Raw genomic sequence first — 16,451 nt, forward strand, 5'->3', positions numbered from 1 at the left:
TAGAAATGACCAATTTGCTCTTTGATAACGTATAAGGATTAATTTGCCCATTTTTACAGTGGAGGGGGCAAAATGCAATCTTTCTCCTAATACAGGAGCCTCCATGATACTTTTATCGTCAATTGGCCTCCTATGTTGACTAGATTTGGATACGAAGATGTAAGATTCATCGAATAAAAATTTATAGTGCATCGGATTTATGTATTGTCAATGAATTACAATAAAATATTTCATGCACAATAATTCTTTTAAAACCATTGATGAGATATGATTCAGACCAAATATAATATATACGAATTAATATTTAATGCAGCAATGTTTTTTTTTTATAACTCAGGTTTAATTAAACACCTAAGAATAATAGTGTGTTATAGTGAATAGAATTATGTCAAATAAACATGCAGTAAGACAATTACTCGTCAATAAAAGAGATAATTAGATTGGAAGGTGGCTTTTTGCTTGTCTTTCATGTCCCGCTTTGTTCTTCTCAAATAATCTGCTTGATGGTGATGTAATCTCTCCCGCACAAAGAAGAACAATTATGAATTTGCAGAGTCCACAAATGTCTGCAATTCTTTGCAGATTTGATGCACACCCATAAGAAGTTGGGATGTTAGCAGGAGCCACCAGTGGGGCTCAAGTTTATCTATGGATACCATGATGGCAAAATCTCATCTTTGAAGGAATTTGTGCTTTGTACTTGTTAGAAAGTTTGTTTGTTTTTTTTTGGGTCAAAGTTAGTAGCCAATGTGTATCACATATCTCATCCTTGTATGACAATTCTAGTAATCAATGTATACATTGATCATTATCACCTAAAAAATTGTTAGAAACAACACAAGTGCATGCTGATCTGGCTCCACTATCAATTACGTGGTCATATATAGCTTTAGGCTTCAATTTCAATGGTTTTTAAAGTTAATGACACAGATCGAACCGAATTATTATTAATCAAATTTTTTAATCTTTTAATCGTTAATCGAATCGAAATATTTAGATTGAGTGAAAAAATTGGAATAAATATTAAATGTATAGATTAATATTATTTTAATGTAGTGCAATTATATATATAAATCTTGGATTGTAGTTTATATGTATATATAAAATTTTTATTTTGATTTAATTATATATATTTAAAGAAATGAATACATACATTTATTTTTTAGATTAATAGAATTGTTTGCGTATATAATATATCTGCGTAAAATAATACTACTTCGGTTATATTGTTAGTGATTTATGAAAATTGAATCAAATAAAAATTTCTTATATAAAATCATACAAAATCAAAATTCATGTATAAAATTACACATCTGATCAAAGTTCATGTATGATTTGATATTGGGTTAAATCATAATTCAGAGCCTGAACCAAACCAGACAATTGTTCCCACAATGGAGCTTGAACTTTTTTTTTGTCAAAATTAGTTTCTGAGCTTGACAATCGTTTTCAACTTGAACTTTAAAGTTTTCAAAGAAATATAAGGGATTAACATGAACAAAAATAAATAAATAAACCCCAATGTGGGAACAAATTACCAAGTTTAGGACCAAAAAAAAATTGAGGCCCCATACGAAAATAATGACAAGTTCAAAGCCTAATTTAGACCAAAAAAATTCAAACTCTAATATGAAAATAATTATCAAATTCAGACTCCAAAAAACAATTTACCCTTTCGATATTTATCCCTAAAAAAATTAATAATAGTTTATATCTTTATAATTTTAAATGATTAAATTAAATTTTATCATTTTAGAGGCTAAAATATAATTTTACCAAATTTTAAGAGCATTAAAAAATTTATTTTAGAGAGAACCGGGGCCAAAATTTATAAAATCTTCACCTAGATATCCAATTTAACTCCACTCTAATATAGATATTTTTTTATAAATAAACACAAACTATCTATATTAAACTATCATAATTGTATAATTTACCGCATTATCTGTCTCAAGAGCAAGCGTCTTCAGACACGTGTACATCTGCATTTCTTTCTGTGGCCATCTTAGCAATATAGATATTTTAAGAAAAGAAATGATTCACTTTACCAATAAAAATTGAAAAAGAAATACATAATTTATCTATCATCAAGTGAAAACCAACCAGACAGTAGTAACCATCAATTCCTCTGACGTCTATCTGTTCAGCTACTGCTAAACTCAAATATAATTAAATAAAAAGAAAAATTAGAATTAAAATACATATATAAAAATAGCAGACAAGTATGAAATATCTGATGATATTTATATATTATATCTAAATTCCCATTGTTACCCGACATTTCCTCATTCAATAATTTTACTTAATAACTCTTTCTTTCACGTTTCTCTTTTTTGCTTTTTCCCTTGTTCTTTCTGTTGTCATCTGCTGTCACTCACTCCCCCCTTCTCTTCTTTCACCTTTCTTCTCTCTTTACCCTTTCTTTCTGCCGTATAAACCGCGTTGTTTTAAGATCCAGCACCAAAAAAAAGACCCATCTTCTGGTGAAAATCTTTTTGTTCTTATGCTTTTTCTTTTCTTCTTGCTATCTGTAAAGTGTAAAGCTTTTCTCTTGTCAGTTTTGCTTTTATTGTTCGAAGAAAAGTTCTTTTTTTTTTTTGTGTGTGTGTGTGTGGTACAGTGTTATTGCATTGACTTGTTTAATGATGCTACTTGTTTCTCTTTGATCCCATTTTTTTCTAACTAGTAAAGACCTTTTTGGTTTGTTGGGTAAAAAGTCTTCTTTCTTGCTTGCTTGCTTTAATTTTTTTTTTGTTGCATAATTGGATTCTTTTAGCTGTTTCTTGATATGGGTATTGTTTATTTTTCTTAGGTATCTGATCAATGTGGTTTGAGTAGAAATTTTCAAAAGGTGTTTGGATTTGGGTTTCTAGATGCTTGAAAAGACTATATAGGTTTGTGGTGCACGGGTAATGTGTTTGTTCTTCAGTTTTCTCTTTTACTAGTAAACCCTGATTTTATTTATTGTTGTTGTTTCATTTAATCCAATTTAGGCCCCATTTTGCTTTAGCTTCTGTTGAGCTACATGTATCTTTATTTTCTTCCTACTAGAAGATTATGATTCAGTTTCAATTAGCTTGTCTTTTTTTTTTAAGAAATAATTTTCAGTAATTTGTTTATTGAAATATTTTTATGCCTTACTTTTTGCAGATGGAAGAGGATGGTGAATTCAGGTGCTGGGATGAATTGATTCCAGATGCACTTGGGTTGATTTTCAATAATCTTTCACTCCAGGAGATACTCACTGTAATCCCAAGGGTGTGCAAATCATGGCAGAGAGCAGTTAGTGGACCTTATTGCTGGCAGGACATCGACATCGAACAATGGAGCCAACAATGCCGGCCCGAGACCCTTGATCGCATGCTTCAAATGCTGATTACTAGAAGTTCGGGTTCACTCCGCAAGCTCTGTGTTACTGGTCTCCCTAATGGCCAGAGTTTTTCATTCATTGCAGATAAGTAAGGACATAACATGTTTTCATCTATGCCTTTCAATTTGCATTTTCTATTTATATCCCTTTGGCACTATGATTGGAAGAACATAGAAACACAACACTATAGATTCTATATGAATTATTTCACGAGCTCAATCTGCACTTCCAGTTTAACCGGTTTAGTTGGAAAAAGATGGCATGGGAGTACATAGTGTTGTTGAAATATTAGCTTAGGCAACTAATATGAAACTGAAAATTAATGTATAGTTAGATGGAGCTACTTGTAAGTTTCATTTCCTTCTGAATTTGCTGAGTTTCTGTATTTTGAATATCTCTCTGATAGATTAGGGAACAATAACCAATTTCATGGTAAATAATCTGCAGAAGATTCTATTATCAATGGTTACATTCTGTTCTATTTTGTGACTTATATTGGATACTCTTACTTCCTGCTGCTTCTAGTGCGAAATCTCTTCGGACTTTACGGCTGCCAAGAAGTGAAATAAATGATTCAGTAGTGGAACAGGTTGCTGGGAGGCTCTCTTCGGTGACTTTCTTGGATGTTAGTTACTGCAGGAATATTGGAGCTCCGGCACTTGAAGCAATAGGCAAGCACTGTAAGTTACTAATGGGATTGAGGAGAACAATGCACCCGTTAGAGGTAGTTGGCAAACTGTCTCAAGATGATGAGGCCCTTGCTATTGCTACCACAATGCCGAAGCTCAAGCAACTCGAGGTAGCATACTTGCTTATTAGCACAGAAGGTGTGGTTAAGATACTTGAAAACTGCCCTGAGCTTGAATTATTGGACGTGAGAGGATGTTGGAACGTGAAGCTGGATGAAAATCTTGTCAAGAAATTCTCACGGCTGAAGGTGGTCGGACCTCTCGTTGTGGATTATTTTGGGATGAAGGGCTGGGATGATTGTTCAAACTATTCAGGTTCCTCAGGTTACTTGGCCTGGGACTTTGTTGCTGGAGATGTCGGTATTGATTACGATGATGTGATATCAGATGTGGATTGGGAAGACGACCAAAGTATAGAAGATGTGGAAATGAGGTTCTACGACGGTTTTGACTTGGAAAATGCTGCGTTCGATTGGCCCCTCTCCCCTTGAAGGGATTGTTATCCATTCGAGCTCCACACAGACTGCGGTGAGCACTTTTTTGCTTCCCCTTTGCTATGCACAAACATTGTTCTTATAAGGTAGTAGTATATAAAACAAGTTTTCCTATGAGTATTTGTAATAATAAAAAAATAGAACTTGTAATATGTAGCAAAAGAATGTGTTTCCCTAGTAATTGAGATGGACATGTCATAGCATTTCCATGCCCCATGTCACATGCTTTATGTACTGTACCTACAATAATTATACAATTAGTGGGATTTGTAAAGATGGTCCAAATGGTGTGTATGATGACTTGTATGGAATATCAAAGAAATTAATTGATCAGATTGTGACAAAAAGGAGGATTGTCATACTTTATCCTTTTTGACTTTGAGTTAATGCTTACGTTTATAATCAATTAAGTATTTCAAAAAAGGTCAATTTTGAGGATTAGGAGAAAAAAAGAACCACGGCTTGTCTTTAAAGCATTGTTTTCCAATGCTTCATCATTAAGCCAAAGCCGTGTGTCCCATTGTCGTCAAGCTAGAGAAGAAAGCTATTCTCATAATTGCATTATAATCCATCATTTTGAAGCATCTGATTCGATGGGGGGCTGCAGTTTTCAATCACCATGAAGAAAACATCTTTTCAACCGAATCACCTGAATGATGATAGTGGAATACCATGTGGACTCATGTAAATCAATGGTACATAAATCAGCACATGTGAAACACGACCGCATAGAAACATATGCTTTAACACTGCTGTAATATCATATTATGAGTTCTAAGTAATTTTCTTCATCCAAAGATTAGAGAGAATCTTAGTATGGAAAAAAAAGCAGAGGAGCTAAGTTAAAGCAACTATAATGCTTAGGACAATATTCATGTTAGAGTCGGATATTGAATATAAAAGATGTACTATTATTCTCCAGAGAACGCTTCTGATAAAAAGAAACTGGTACAATATAAAAAGTTTGCAGAACTGGAGAGTGGTGAGTACGAAGAAGGCTGCCACCAAGTTGTACCAAAACAGAACTATAACATAGAGAAAATACAACAATAACCCGCTTTGTATGATTATCAGGAACATCATGCAAAAGAATTACAGACACAAGCTAAGCACAAAAAAAGCCATTTTTTTCATCTAGGCAAGTTTCTATGCTCAACTGAAAATTAAGCAAGTGTACCATTTTATTATGTTTTTATACATTTCTAGCTCTTCATCAATCTTCAATTGCAGCAGGGCTGCAAGGGGAAACTATCAACAGACAAGCAGAATTTCAGGGAAAAAATGTTAATGCTCAAACATAAGCTCCGGTGGCATCTATGGCAGTCCAAGGGCCTTGTATGTTGTAAGGTTCAGACAAATTGGCAATGCACTGTTAATTACATGCACGCTGACAACATCTACTGCTTCAATTCTTATGTTCTGTCATTGCCAGATCCCCTAGTTGTACCTAAAGGTCGAGTCTGGTTGACTTCCATTTGTTTTGCCTCCTCAGTTGACTTACATGCTTCAACCATATCTTTCTCTTGACTAGGTTCCCGCTTCTCTTCAAACAACTTCCCCGACTTTGCAATCGCAAGGATTAACTCAAGTTGTTTTTGTTGTTGCTCCTATAGAATACATCATCATTAATCACATGCTGAGAATCCAATGAAAATCCATGTGTTGAATCAATCATTAAGTACAAGTTGAGAATCCAAAAGCCACAAGCTTGACTGTTCTTACTGATTACCAGTTGCCAATGAAGACAACAAGTTTTCTATTGGCACAACGATTTTGGAACAAAATGCGAGCAATTCAGTTTTAGAGAGGCTTAAAGCTTTGCTAAATCCAAGCGACACTCTATTTCTATCATTCAAAATAACTATAAAAGACAGAATAGAGCTTGGGATATTTGATCTCTGAAAACCCTTTGGAACAACAAGAGTACAAGACTGTAAATCTTTAGCTACTATCAGAACCAAATTTAACTTCACTTAAAGTGCCATCATGGAACTTCTACAGCAATGGAGCATCATGTACTAACAAGTTCAGAAAATTAAAAGAATTAATCAGTGCTAAAATGTTACCTGCATTGCCAGCAAAACTTTCTGAATTTCCTCAAGCTCCTTCTCCAGGATTTCTTCCTGAGCTGCTAACGCTCTAGTAGCCTCGGAATTCTTTTGAGCCAAAGCTGCAGTCTTTAGATACAGCAAAATGCTTAGGAAGTTATAAATACAAAAAATCACAACAAATTAGTAAATATAATCTGTTATCATCGGCTTGCCTTCCCATTTATTCATAATAGAAGCAGCAAGGGGAATGAGATCTTCATTATTATCAAATTGGAGCCATAGCTAATGCTAGTTTACTCATCTATATAAAGTCTCAGCATCAAAGGCAGGGTTACATAGACTAAAGATGGCACAATCAAATAGAACTGCAACGCAAACATTTTGCCTTCAATACTCTTAGCCTTAACAAAACAATCATTTTGCTGAACATCAAAATGCATATAATTTTCGACTACCCTCCGCTATTTCTTCGACTCCATCATTAATTCTCTAATTCAAACCTTATAACTTTAAGCATCAAGAATTAGTCAACTCCTTTAATTATATAACTAAAAGCTTTAACATTTATAAACAAGAATTTCAACAAATGACTATGTTTTTTTTAGTGTTACCTCTTCAATAGGCTGTTTCAAACCTTTCCTTGTTACTCGAAATCGAATCCCCAACTTCTCAAGTTGCCTAGACAAAACACGAATAATGGCAACGGAACTCTTTAAATCCTCCTCTAATTTCTCAATCCTGTCAACCAAATTCAACCTTTTTCCACCAGCCTTTGCTGTTTCCACACAAATTCTCCGCCACTGGCGCCTCCTAATCCACGCCCCGATGGCAAACCCACTCACCAAGCCTAAGACATTCCAGGCCATAACCCTCCTCCAAACCCCACCCAAAACGACACCTTTCCAATCCGAAATGACATAAACAACCGAAACAACAGCCGAAGAAAAAATGCAAAAAAGTTCAGCAGCTGAGAGAAAAGAATCTAAATTGATGGAATCAAAAGTAGGGTTTTGCTCTGATGAGGTGGCAATTGAAGAACCGGAGTCGTAGGCTTTGATAAAGGAATGGGAAGAAGGATGGCGGGAGCTGAGACTGAGAAAATTTCGGGTCCGGAAATGTAGAACAGCGGAGGGGAAGGTGAGATGGGGGGAGGTGATTGGAAGGAAAGAATTAGGGGTTTTGAGATAAGGGTTTAAAAGGGAAGATGAAGGGGTAAGGAGGTTTTGAAACGCGATTGACATTGTTCGTGTTGGGGTTTCTTATTAGGGTTTAGGGGGGAGGATTTGAATTGAGAGGGGAAGACATTGTTAGGGGTAATTTTCTTGGTGAGAGATATGGAGATGGCGATGCACCCAATGGTTTTGGGCGCCTAGGTCTCTCTGCGTATGTTAGCTTAGCAAAGTTCAAATGACTTTAAATTGCGCCTTAAGGATCCATATTTTTATAATGGATTTTCCTTTTGGAAAGAAAAAATCATTTGAAAATTACTCACTTAGTTTGATGACATGTTATTTGAAAGCCTAAGGTATTTTTTTTTATTTTTTAAATATTTTTATGCGTTAAATATTTAAATTTTAATTTAATTATAATATTGATTTTGAGATCATTTTTAAAATTATAATATTAATTTTGAGATTTTTTACTTTTTATATTTTAATTAATTTTTCATTAATCACACTTCCAAATAATGATAACTAACTAATTTTATATAAAAATAATTTAATAAATTCAACTCAAAATTAAAATATAACTAAATTTTAATTAAAATTAAATATTTTATAATAGTTCAATATGTTATTAATTTTTATTATTTTTTAATTTAATCATTTTTATTTTTACACAATGGCTAACACTTCTCACACTTTTACAATTTAGTCCATTCCTCAAATTAATTTTCCTAAATTCAAAAGTCTTTTTAACTTCTTATAATATCCAACTATCCTCTCCATTAATAATAATAATAACAACTATTTATCTACTTCGAAAATTTTAACACGACACAATTCACATCTCAGGAGGTATTAAGGATGTTACATACAAAATGTTATTATGAGTTGTATTACACGCCATCAATGAGAGTTTTGCTTAATGGCTACTCTGAGGACTTCAGACCATCTAGGGGTATAAGGTAGGGTGACCCTTAATCGCCATATGTTTTTGTATTGTGTATGGAAAAAGGCTTAATGATAAATTTGGTCACTAACGTTTGCATATTTTGTCAAAATAGTCATAATTGTATTTTTTTAGCCTTTTTTGGCCATTAACCTTTGATTTCTTTTCAAACTATTTTTTCTAACGGATTTAATGAATAAATTCAAGGTTTTAATCTTTCTTCTTATTTTTTTCAAAAAGTTTCAATCTTTCATACATTTGTTTACTGAGAGGTTTTCCACTAAGTTTAATTTTTTTAGATACTTATGTTGATTTTCTTTAAATTCAAATTTATTTTTTAATTTCATGTATTATTTATTTATTTTATTGTTTTTCACATGTCATAAAAATATTCCACATATGAAATTTCACATCATCCTCGTTAACTTTTTTAACGGTAATTTCGTTGAATCGTTGGAAAAAGCAAATTGAAAAAAAAAAAGTTATGGCTAAAAAGGACTCAAGATACAATTAGGACTATATTGACAAAAGATGCAAAAGTTGTGACCAAATTTATCATTAAACCACGGAAAAACTGACTAGCTATTAATTGGGAGGTGACAAACGGGAATTGGGAGCCTAGTAGATTGAATTGAGGTGGTCCAGCAATCTCGCACCTGTTTTTTTGGGACAACCTAGTTCTGTTCATGGAAGCCTCTAAAGAGCAAATGTAGGTTGTTAACACCGTTCTAAATGACTTTGGTAAATTCTTCGGGCATACAGTGAATCGAGAGACCCAAGTGTTTTTTTCAGCTAATACGAATGGAGGTTTAAAAGATAAAATTGGTAGAGGGTTGGGTGTCTCGGTTGTTGAGGACCTTGGTCGATATTCGGGGGTCCCTCTACTACGTAGTCGAGTCAAAAAGAAACTATGGCTATATGGTGGGGAAAATGCAAGAGAGATTAGTAGGGTGGAAAGCACATTCTTTATCATTAGCAGGTCGTATTATGCTTGCAAAACCAGTTCTTTCATCAATGCCTATTTATGCTATGCAGAAATCTGTCATTCCTTCTAGTGTTTGCCTAGAAATGGAAAGGATTATCCACCACTCGGATCAGAAGAGGGGAGTGAATTGGAAACAGGTTTGCGAGGCACCAAAGGAAGGGGGACTTGGATTTCGATGTATGTCGGATTTGAACAAGTCGTTTCTAACGTTGTTTGGAATTTAGGCAATGGTAAGAAGGTTGATTTTTTGCGAGACATTGGCTTGGCTTAGAGTCTCCTCTAGTTTATATGTGTTTACTTCCACGCGCTCTTCCTAATCATTGTTTATCTGTAGCTAGTATGGTAAATCGGGTTAGCGAGTGGAACTGGAATCGATTTGTCGACATTATTCCTACCGGTGCTTTAAGAAGAAAAGCAGCGACATTACCTTGTAAGATGGATGTTGAGGATACTCCAAGGTGGCTTTGGGATGGTAAGCGTCGTTTCACAATAAAACCAGCTTATTCGTCATTACAAATAGTTGCTGCTACTGGTGAAGCGGATATATAGCGGAAGCTTTGTAAGTGTCGGGGTGACGAAAGGGTGCGCATGTTTCTGTGGCTAGTTTGTAATGACAAACTCCTCATGAATGAAGAACACTTGAAAAGGAAGATGACTACAGAAATGAACTGTTCGTTTTGCATAAAGAAAGTTGAATCGATTGGCCATGTTCTAAGATCTTGTCCAGTTGCTATGAGTCTTTGGATGAGCCTTGTGCATCCTACTTTGTTAGACATTGGATTATAAAGAACATGACGCTGCACAACTACTTCACTGACAAGGTTGATTGAAATTTATTGTTTGAATCTGTGGAAGCACCGCTATTTAAAAGATTTTTGGAACTGACTATGGTCTTGAAATCAGATCCAAGAATCCAAAAATTGCCATTAGAGATTTCATGAACATTTTGTTTTGTTTCTCTGGTTTTGAACTTCATACAAAAAGTGGAAGTTATCCTTTTCTTTTTCTTTTTTTTCTTTTTTTGCATGTGGCACATGATGTGCTTGCAAAATATTTTTTTACCCAAAATGTTTTATTATTACTAGAAATTTGTGTATTAAAAATAACATATAATAATTAATGAAACACGTTATTTGAAATTACTTAATTATAACAATACATAAAATACATACAATATTAAAAAATAAATTAAATGATGAGTAAAACGAAATTTAAACACATAAATACATTATATTATTAATATTAAATGCACTACAATTATAAATTAGCATGAATTAACTCATGACATTAACCCAATTAACAACATTATTAATATATATAACTAATGGAGATAATAAATTGTGAATATTAAAATAAAAAATAATTAAATTTCACACTTTTTTTTTACAGAATAAAGTCATAAATTACATCAACTAGATTTAAACCCTAATTATTGATTATTATTGTGTCAATAAGGTAACTTAGCCATTGCTCACTATTTAAACTTCACTTGGTTTAATTACACCAGAATTTCAAATTATGGTCTAAATTCTAAATGATTTCAAACTCCAAAAAATTCTCAAAATATCAATATCTATCCTTCTCTTTAGCTTAAAATAAAAAGAAAAAATTTAAGCATTTAATGCTAGCTTAATTTTGGCATTGAACATACTTAAAACACATTAATCAAATTTTAAACACGCATAATACCCCATGAACAACTTGAATCTGAAATAATCTTCTTAATAACCATATTTAAACATGTTTAAAATTCCATACATGTTCCATCAAAACAAAATTCCATGCATGTTCTAAATATACTATGCATTAATGCTCAAGCTAACTAGACGACACTAACAAAAAAAAAAACTTGATTGATACAATACTACTAATTTGAGGTCTCAATTAGAATTTTTTGAAACTTAGGAAATAATTTAGAATCTAGACCACCATAGTTCTGGGATGAATGGTTCAATTAACCCTCAAACAAATAAGCAACAAATAAATGAAAAAAGAACTAGATAAAATATTATAGGACCTTTCATAATTTTCATACACTAAAAACCTTGAGCACCGAAAATGAGGGATGGGAATTTCACAGCTTAACCCTATACATATCAATCGTCTAATAATTCCACTGGACAGACAATTTCAGTCCTCTACTAAACAATTCAACTAGGATATCATGATTCATGAAAGTACGACATCAATTTCAATTAATTAGAAACATGCAAAAGATGAGAAACAGTACCATCCATAATCATATATCGTCCAATTTATTTAACTCAAACAACTCGAAAACATTTGCAATGTCATACAGCAGATAGTACATGATTCAAATTGCATATAGCAAATAGAAATGCCTGGTTATATCCTCTGAGCAGAATGGCTTACATGAGATTATACTTTCTCTATCAAACCATCCATACTCGGTAATTATGTCATGAGATGCTCAGTCTTCTAGTAGTAGGGCATATACCGCATTGGCCTCCTGAATCTAGGAATCTTCCTGCAGAGAGTTAATGAAGGCGGGTAAGAAAAAAAAGAATCCAATTAATGAATGGGTGGAAGAGAATCCAAGCATCCAAAAAACACACCCGAATCCATAAGGAGAATAGAAATAAGGCGGTACATAGGGCCTCCTGGACCGGTAGCCCATGTAAGGATTGAATCGCCTTGGACGGTACTGCTTCATCCCAGGAACATTAGTCCTTTTTGGCATAACCTGAATATCACAAGGAATACCCGAAATTTGTTTTAGTGAGGCTGTATTAGTTACTAAAGAAAGAACAAAGCCTTAATTATAAGGACCAGGATCTAGTTTTAAGAAACAAAAGACCAAGCTTCTTAATATTTAATAAAGAAAACACATAACCTTCAACTGGCGGCCATGTAATTCAGATTCATTCAGCACAAGAGCCTCTTGAACAGCTTCTGCTTCCAGGAACTCTACATAAGCAAATCCTTTCGGTTGACCATACTTGTCTGTCAGAATGGTTACTCTGTTTACAGTGCCACAAGATTGAAAATGCTGCTGCACTTCTTCAGGTGTGCATGCATAATCAACCTGCAGGGTAAAATTCAAACCAAAGATTTCAAAGAGAAATGTGAGTCAGACAGCAGTACCAAAGAAAAGCTACACCGTTAATGCTTGGTTATCATGATAATTTCACCTTAGACCTTGTGCAGCTTCGGAAAATGAGGACACAATATATTCCTCTTAAGGGAGGGGGGAGGGGGAGCTTAGAGATATAAGGGCCTTTTTTACTGTTGACAAAACTCTAATTAAACAAAATGTTTACATGTGTACTTAGGGGTCTAGGCAATGTCACATTCAATTCGGCTTAAAAAAGTATATCAATCTTCTGGCACTCATAATTTTCTCTAAGCAATGCCACCATTCAACTCCTATTACTCAAACTCCTTGAAATGCTAAGTGAAATATGATTCAATGCTTTTACTAAATTCTATTTCGTGATGTCTAATGGACACCACAATGCAAAGGCCGAATGTGGCACCTTGCAAACTGCAGTAAAACAATTTTTTACACTGAAATATTGGGAGAGACAGTAACTCGAACATTTCCCATCTTGTTATCAATGTTGGTTATAAATTTTATGCATAATATGCAGTACCTACTACATATTCTAATAATTTTAAATCTAAACCTTGCATTTATTTATAACATACAATTTTTTATCAATACTCGATGAACTTAAAGCAGCTAAAACATGAAGACAGTTGTAGACTTCAAAAAAAAGGGTAACTCAAATAAGAGAAGTCTTCAGAAGCATGGTACTGAGAAGTAGAAATTTGATTAACACCTTATATTGGGATATAACAACCAAAGTACAAAGGGGAGAACACACAGGTTGACGGAAACCAGACATTTATTGAAAAATAAATGATTCAGAAAGGGTTTTCTTTAACTATAGAATAAAATTTCCAACGACTAGGATCCACCAGAAGAAAAAAAAATTAAGTTCTTAAAGGAAATCCAGAAAGAGAATTCATGCAGACAGTTCTTAAAAGGACAGTTTTGCAGGATGCATTTCCTCAGTAGGGAAAAAAACATTAAAAGCGCAAAAGATTCACAGCAACAACTAATCGAGAGAAACAAGAACACATGTATTTCCACAAACAGGCAACAAGAGATTAAGGCTACAAAGAAGCAAACAAACGCCTCTCACCGCATCAGCAAAAATGACCACAAATATCTGAGGTTCATACTCCAATGACCACCACGACCACCAGCAACGATGTTCTTGCAACTTAGATTGCATATGTTGACTTGGCTTAGCTCTTCAAAAGAAGCAAACTAAATCCCTTGCAAGAAGTTGAAGCATGTTAAATAACATGCTACTTCCATCCATCCATCCAGTCCAAACAAGCCCAGTTACACTTTTCAGGGACTGGTATATAATGCATTTATCTCCCTGATTTTTACACTAAATTTTATATAATCAACACATATAACTAATCAAAATTTCCATCATATTGATACTTTTTTCTCCTTTTTTTCACATACAATTTCTTTCAATTTTTTTCCTCTTTTTTTTCTCTATATTTTTCTCATTCAACATGTTCTTCCATCACTTTTCTTTTTCTTTTTTCCATGAAATATTTGAAGAATTTTACCCCTCATTTTCTCACTTTTTTTTTCTCTTATTTGCTTTTTTGAAATTTAACATATAGAAATCACTTTCACTATCTTTAAGTACAATGTTGTCTAAAAGGAAAAAAAAGCTTTTGGCCAACCCTCGAAAACATTGTAACTATTCCAGCGATAACACAAAGGCAGGTCGAGGAAAATTAACAACCCTGCGATCATAGTAAGACATTAAGGTCAAACCATGATTCTATTGTGGAGAAGTACCCACATCCAATCCAAAGTCACCCAGAAATGAATAGAAAATGTCATCTGAAGCCATTTAGTTAAGCCCTAGAAGAAGGAAAGGTAGAGAAAAACAAAATACAGAAGTCATGAATAACTATTACTATAGGTAACTAAAAACATAAAAAGGAGAAGAATACGGGATAAAAAGGTGTTGAATACAAGATAACATATTTATACAATAATGGCCTATACAAAAAGCGATAACTCAAAACGGATAAACGAAAAGGTTACAGATGCAGGAAAAACAACCAAAGAGTAAGAACTGAGTAGTGTATCCATTCCAAATATTTTAGTGTTTGCAGCTAAAAAGGAATTTCTTTCAAAGAAAATGTTTAGACATCAGCTCATGCACAGATTTTTTTTTATTCCGCTCTGCTCTTTAGAGTTTATGCCGATCTAAATCTAAAAAATCTAGGAGTTTTAGTAGTTCCACATCCTCCCTAAGCCCTTGGAATTTATCCCATAAATTAAAGGTAATAATTTTAAAACAAAAATCATGCCAAATGACGTAATTCATATGAATGATAATATATCTGGAAGATCTTATCCAGGCAAACCCTGTATTGGATGATGTCTCAAGTTCTTTTATAAGTTCAGGGACACAACTTATACCAAACAAAATAATCCTATGGTGCAATTCAGAAAACATGTACTAAATGTCAACAGTAGGACGGGAAACATATAAGATAGGGTAAACATACCAGCACATAAATGGATGTTAAAAAGTTAACAGACAAGATAGTAAAACCACCCACCCCAATTTCAAGAAATATCAAAGCAGTTAATAATGCAAGGTTCACCATGTAGATGTTATATCTACAAAGACAACATGCTACAAGTCTTAAGGTAAAAACTAAAATGAAAATAGACATTATTTATCTCACATTGCCAACAAAAACTGATCGTGAATCTGCTTCCTCTTTGCTCGCCTGATTAGCTGTTGCACCAGCGGGATCTGTGATAGAAAGGGTAAAGGGTTCGTTTTCGAACAAATGTCAAATTTAGATTAATATTAGACAAAAATGATTAAAAAGACTAAACATATCTCACACCTTGAAATATAGATAGAACTGACAAACATCCAGGCTATAACTACCGGTTAGAATTCTCCACTAAAATCTATAAACTATTACTACGATAGAACCACTTGAAAAAATAAATAATATTCAATTATCATTTTAAAAACTAACTTTGAAGTTTCAGATTCGATAGATTTATCAAACTAAAAAAGAAAATAATATAATCCAGAGAACCAAAATCTTACACCCTAACATCATAACTTAACAAGAAAATTCAGATCATATAAATATCCCAATAAAAACACTAAAAAAGGCAAGGAAAGATGAGAAAAACCTTGAACAGCACCCATTTCCTTCTCGACTTTGGCCTGCATTTCCCGGAGTGCCGCCGCTTCATCTTCCATTTCCTTCAACCGTTTCTTCATCTCGTCCAATTCCTACCACAATCAAACAACAAGAGTAACCAAAAAAGACAAAGTACAGTCTTGGGTTAGGGTTTTTAATTCTTCTTTTTTTTAATAATTACCTTGACAGCGTCTTCATCGGCGGCGGACATGTCGACGTCGGCGTTCTGAGGGTCCAATTCGCCCTCCATCTCTCCTTCGTCGGGGATTTCCCCTCCGTACACCTCATGCTCCTCTTCATCCATTTTTTCTCTTTATTGTTTTTTTCCCTCTCTCTGTTTATTTTTCTGATTCTTCTAGAAAGAGTCTCCCAAGCCTGTTAGTACTTTCTTCAGTGGTTAAACTTCTATTAGAAACGAAGGATTTCGGTTCATGCGATCATATCCGTACGATGATGGAAGATCAACGGTGATAAGTGGCCCAGGGTTATTTTTTGTTTGCAATTTGCAAA

General features: G+C 33.8%; 3 protein-coding genes across 9 annotated transcripts; 1 reads left to right on the forward strand and 2 right to left on the reverse strand.

Annotated features, from left to right (window-relative positions):
* The first annotated feature begins 2,284 nt into the window (after window positions 1–2,284).
* On the forward strand, window positions 2,285–4,827 carry LOC105787801 (F-box protein FBW2). 6 transcript variants are annotated; one of them, XM_012614353.1, is made up of 4 exons: window positions 2,285–2,483; window positions 2,813–2,909; window positions 3,151–3,458; window positions 3,896–4,827. In XM_012614353.1, exons 3-4 carry the CDS (start codon window positions 3,151–3,153, stop codon window positions 4,548–4,550), a joined length of 963 nt encoding a protein of 320 aa, XP_012469807.1. In that variant the 5' UTR covers window positions 2,285–2,483; window positions 2,813–2,909; the 3' UTR covers window positions 4,551–4,827. The 6 variants fall into 6 exon arrangements, with proteins under 6 accessions (XP_012469807.1, XP_012469809.1, XP_012469810.1 ...); XM_012614355.2 differs by having other exon boundaries at window positions 2,813–2,894; XM_012614354.2 differs by lacking the exon at window positions 2,285–2,483 and adding an exon at window positions 2,548–2,709.
* Window positions 4,828–5,562: 735 nt separating this feature from the next.
* Window positions 5,563–8,000, reverse strand: LOC105787802 (uncharacterized). Its single transcript, XM_012614358.2, has 3 exons — window positions 7,216–8,000; window positions 6,620–6,730; window positions 5,563–6,160 (listed from the first exon to the last, which is right to left on the reverse strand). The coding sequence occupies exons 1-3, from the start codon at window positions 7,843–7,845 to the stop codon at window positions 5,966–5,968; spliced, it is 936 nt and encodes a 311-aa protein (XP_012469812.1). The 5' UTR covers window positions 7,846–8,000; the 3' UTR covers window positions 5,563–5,965.
* A 3,937-nt stretch (window positions 8,001–11,937) lies between these two features.
* On the reverse strand, window positions 11,938–16,328 carry LOC105787803 (polyadenylate-binding protein 2). Of its 2 annotated transcripts, XM_012614359.2 has the most exons (6): window positions 16,123–16,328; window positions 15,931–16,033; window positions 15,462–15,532; window positions 12,556–12,747; window positions 12,278–12,405; window positions 11,938–12,189 (listed from the first exon to the last, which is right to left on the reverse strand). In XM_012614359.2, the coding sequence occupies exons 1-6, from the start codon at window positions 16,243–16,245 to the stop codon at window positions 12,141–12,143; spliced, it is 666 nt and encodes a 221-aa protein (XP_012469813.1). In that variant the 5' UTR covers window positions 16,246–16,328; the 3' UTR covers window positions 11,938–12,140. The 2 variants fall into 2 exon arrangements, with proteins under 2 accessions (XP_012469813.1, XP_012469814.1); XM_012614360.2 differs by lacking the exons at window positions 15,462–15,532; window positions 15,931–16,033; window positions 16,123–16,328 and adding an exon at window positions 13,871–14,495.
* Window positions 16,329–16,451: the final 123 nt, after the last annotated feature.

Source organism: Gossypium raimondii, chromosome 2 (assembly GCF_025698545.1).
Source record: "Gossypium raimondii isolate GPD5lz chromosome 2, ASM2569854v1, whole genome shotgun sequence".
In the NCBI taxonomy this organism is placed as follows: Eukaryota; Viridiplantae; Streptophyta; class Magnoliopsida; order Malvales; family Malvaceae; genus Gossypium; species Gossypium raimondii.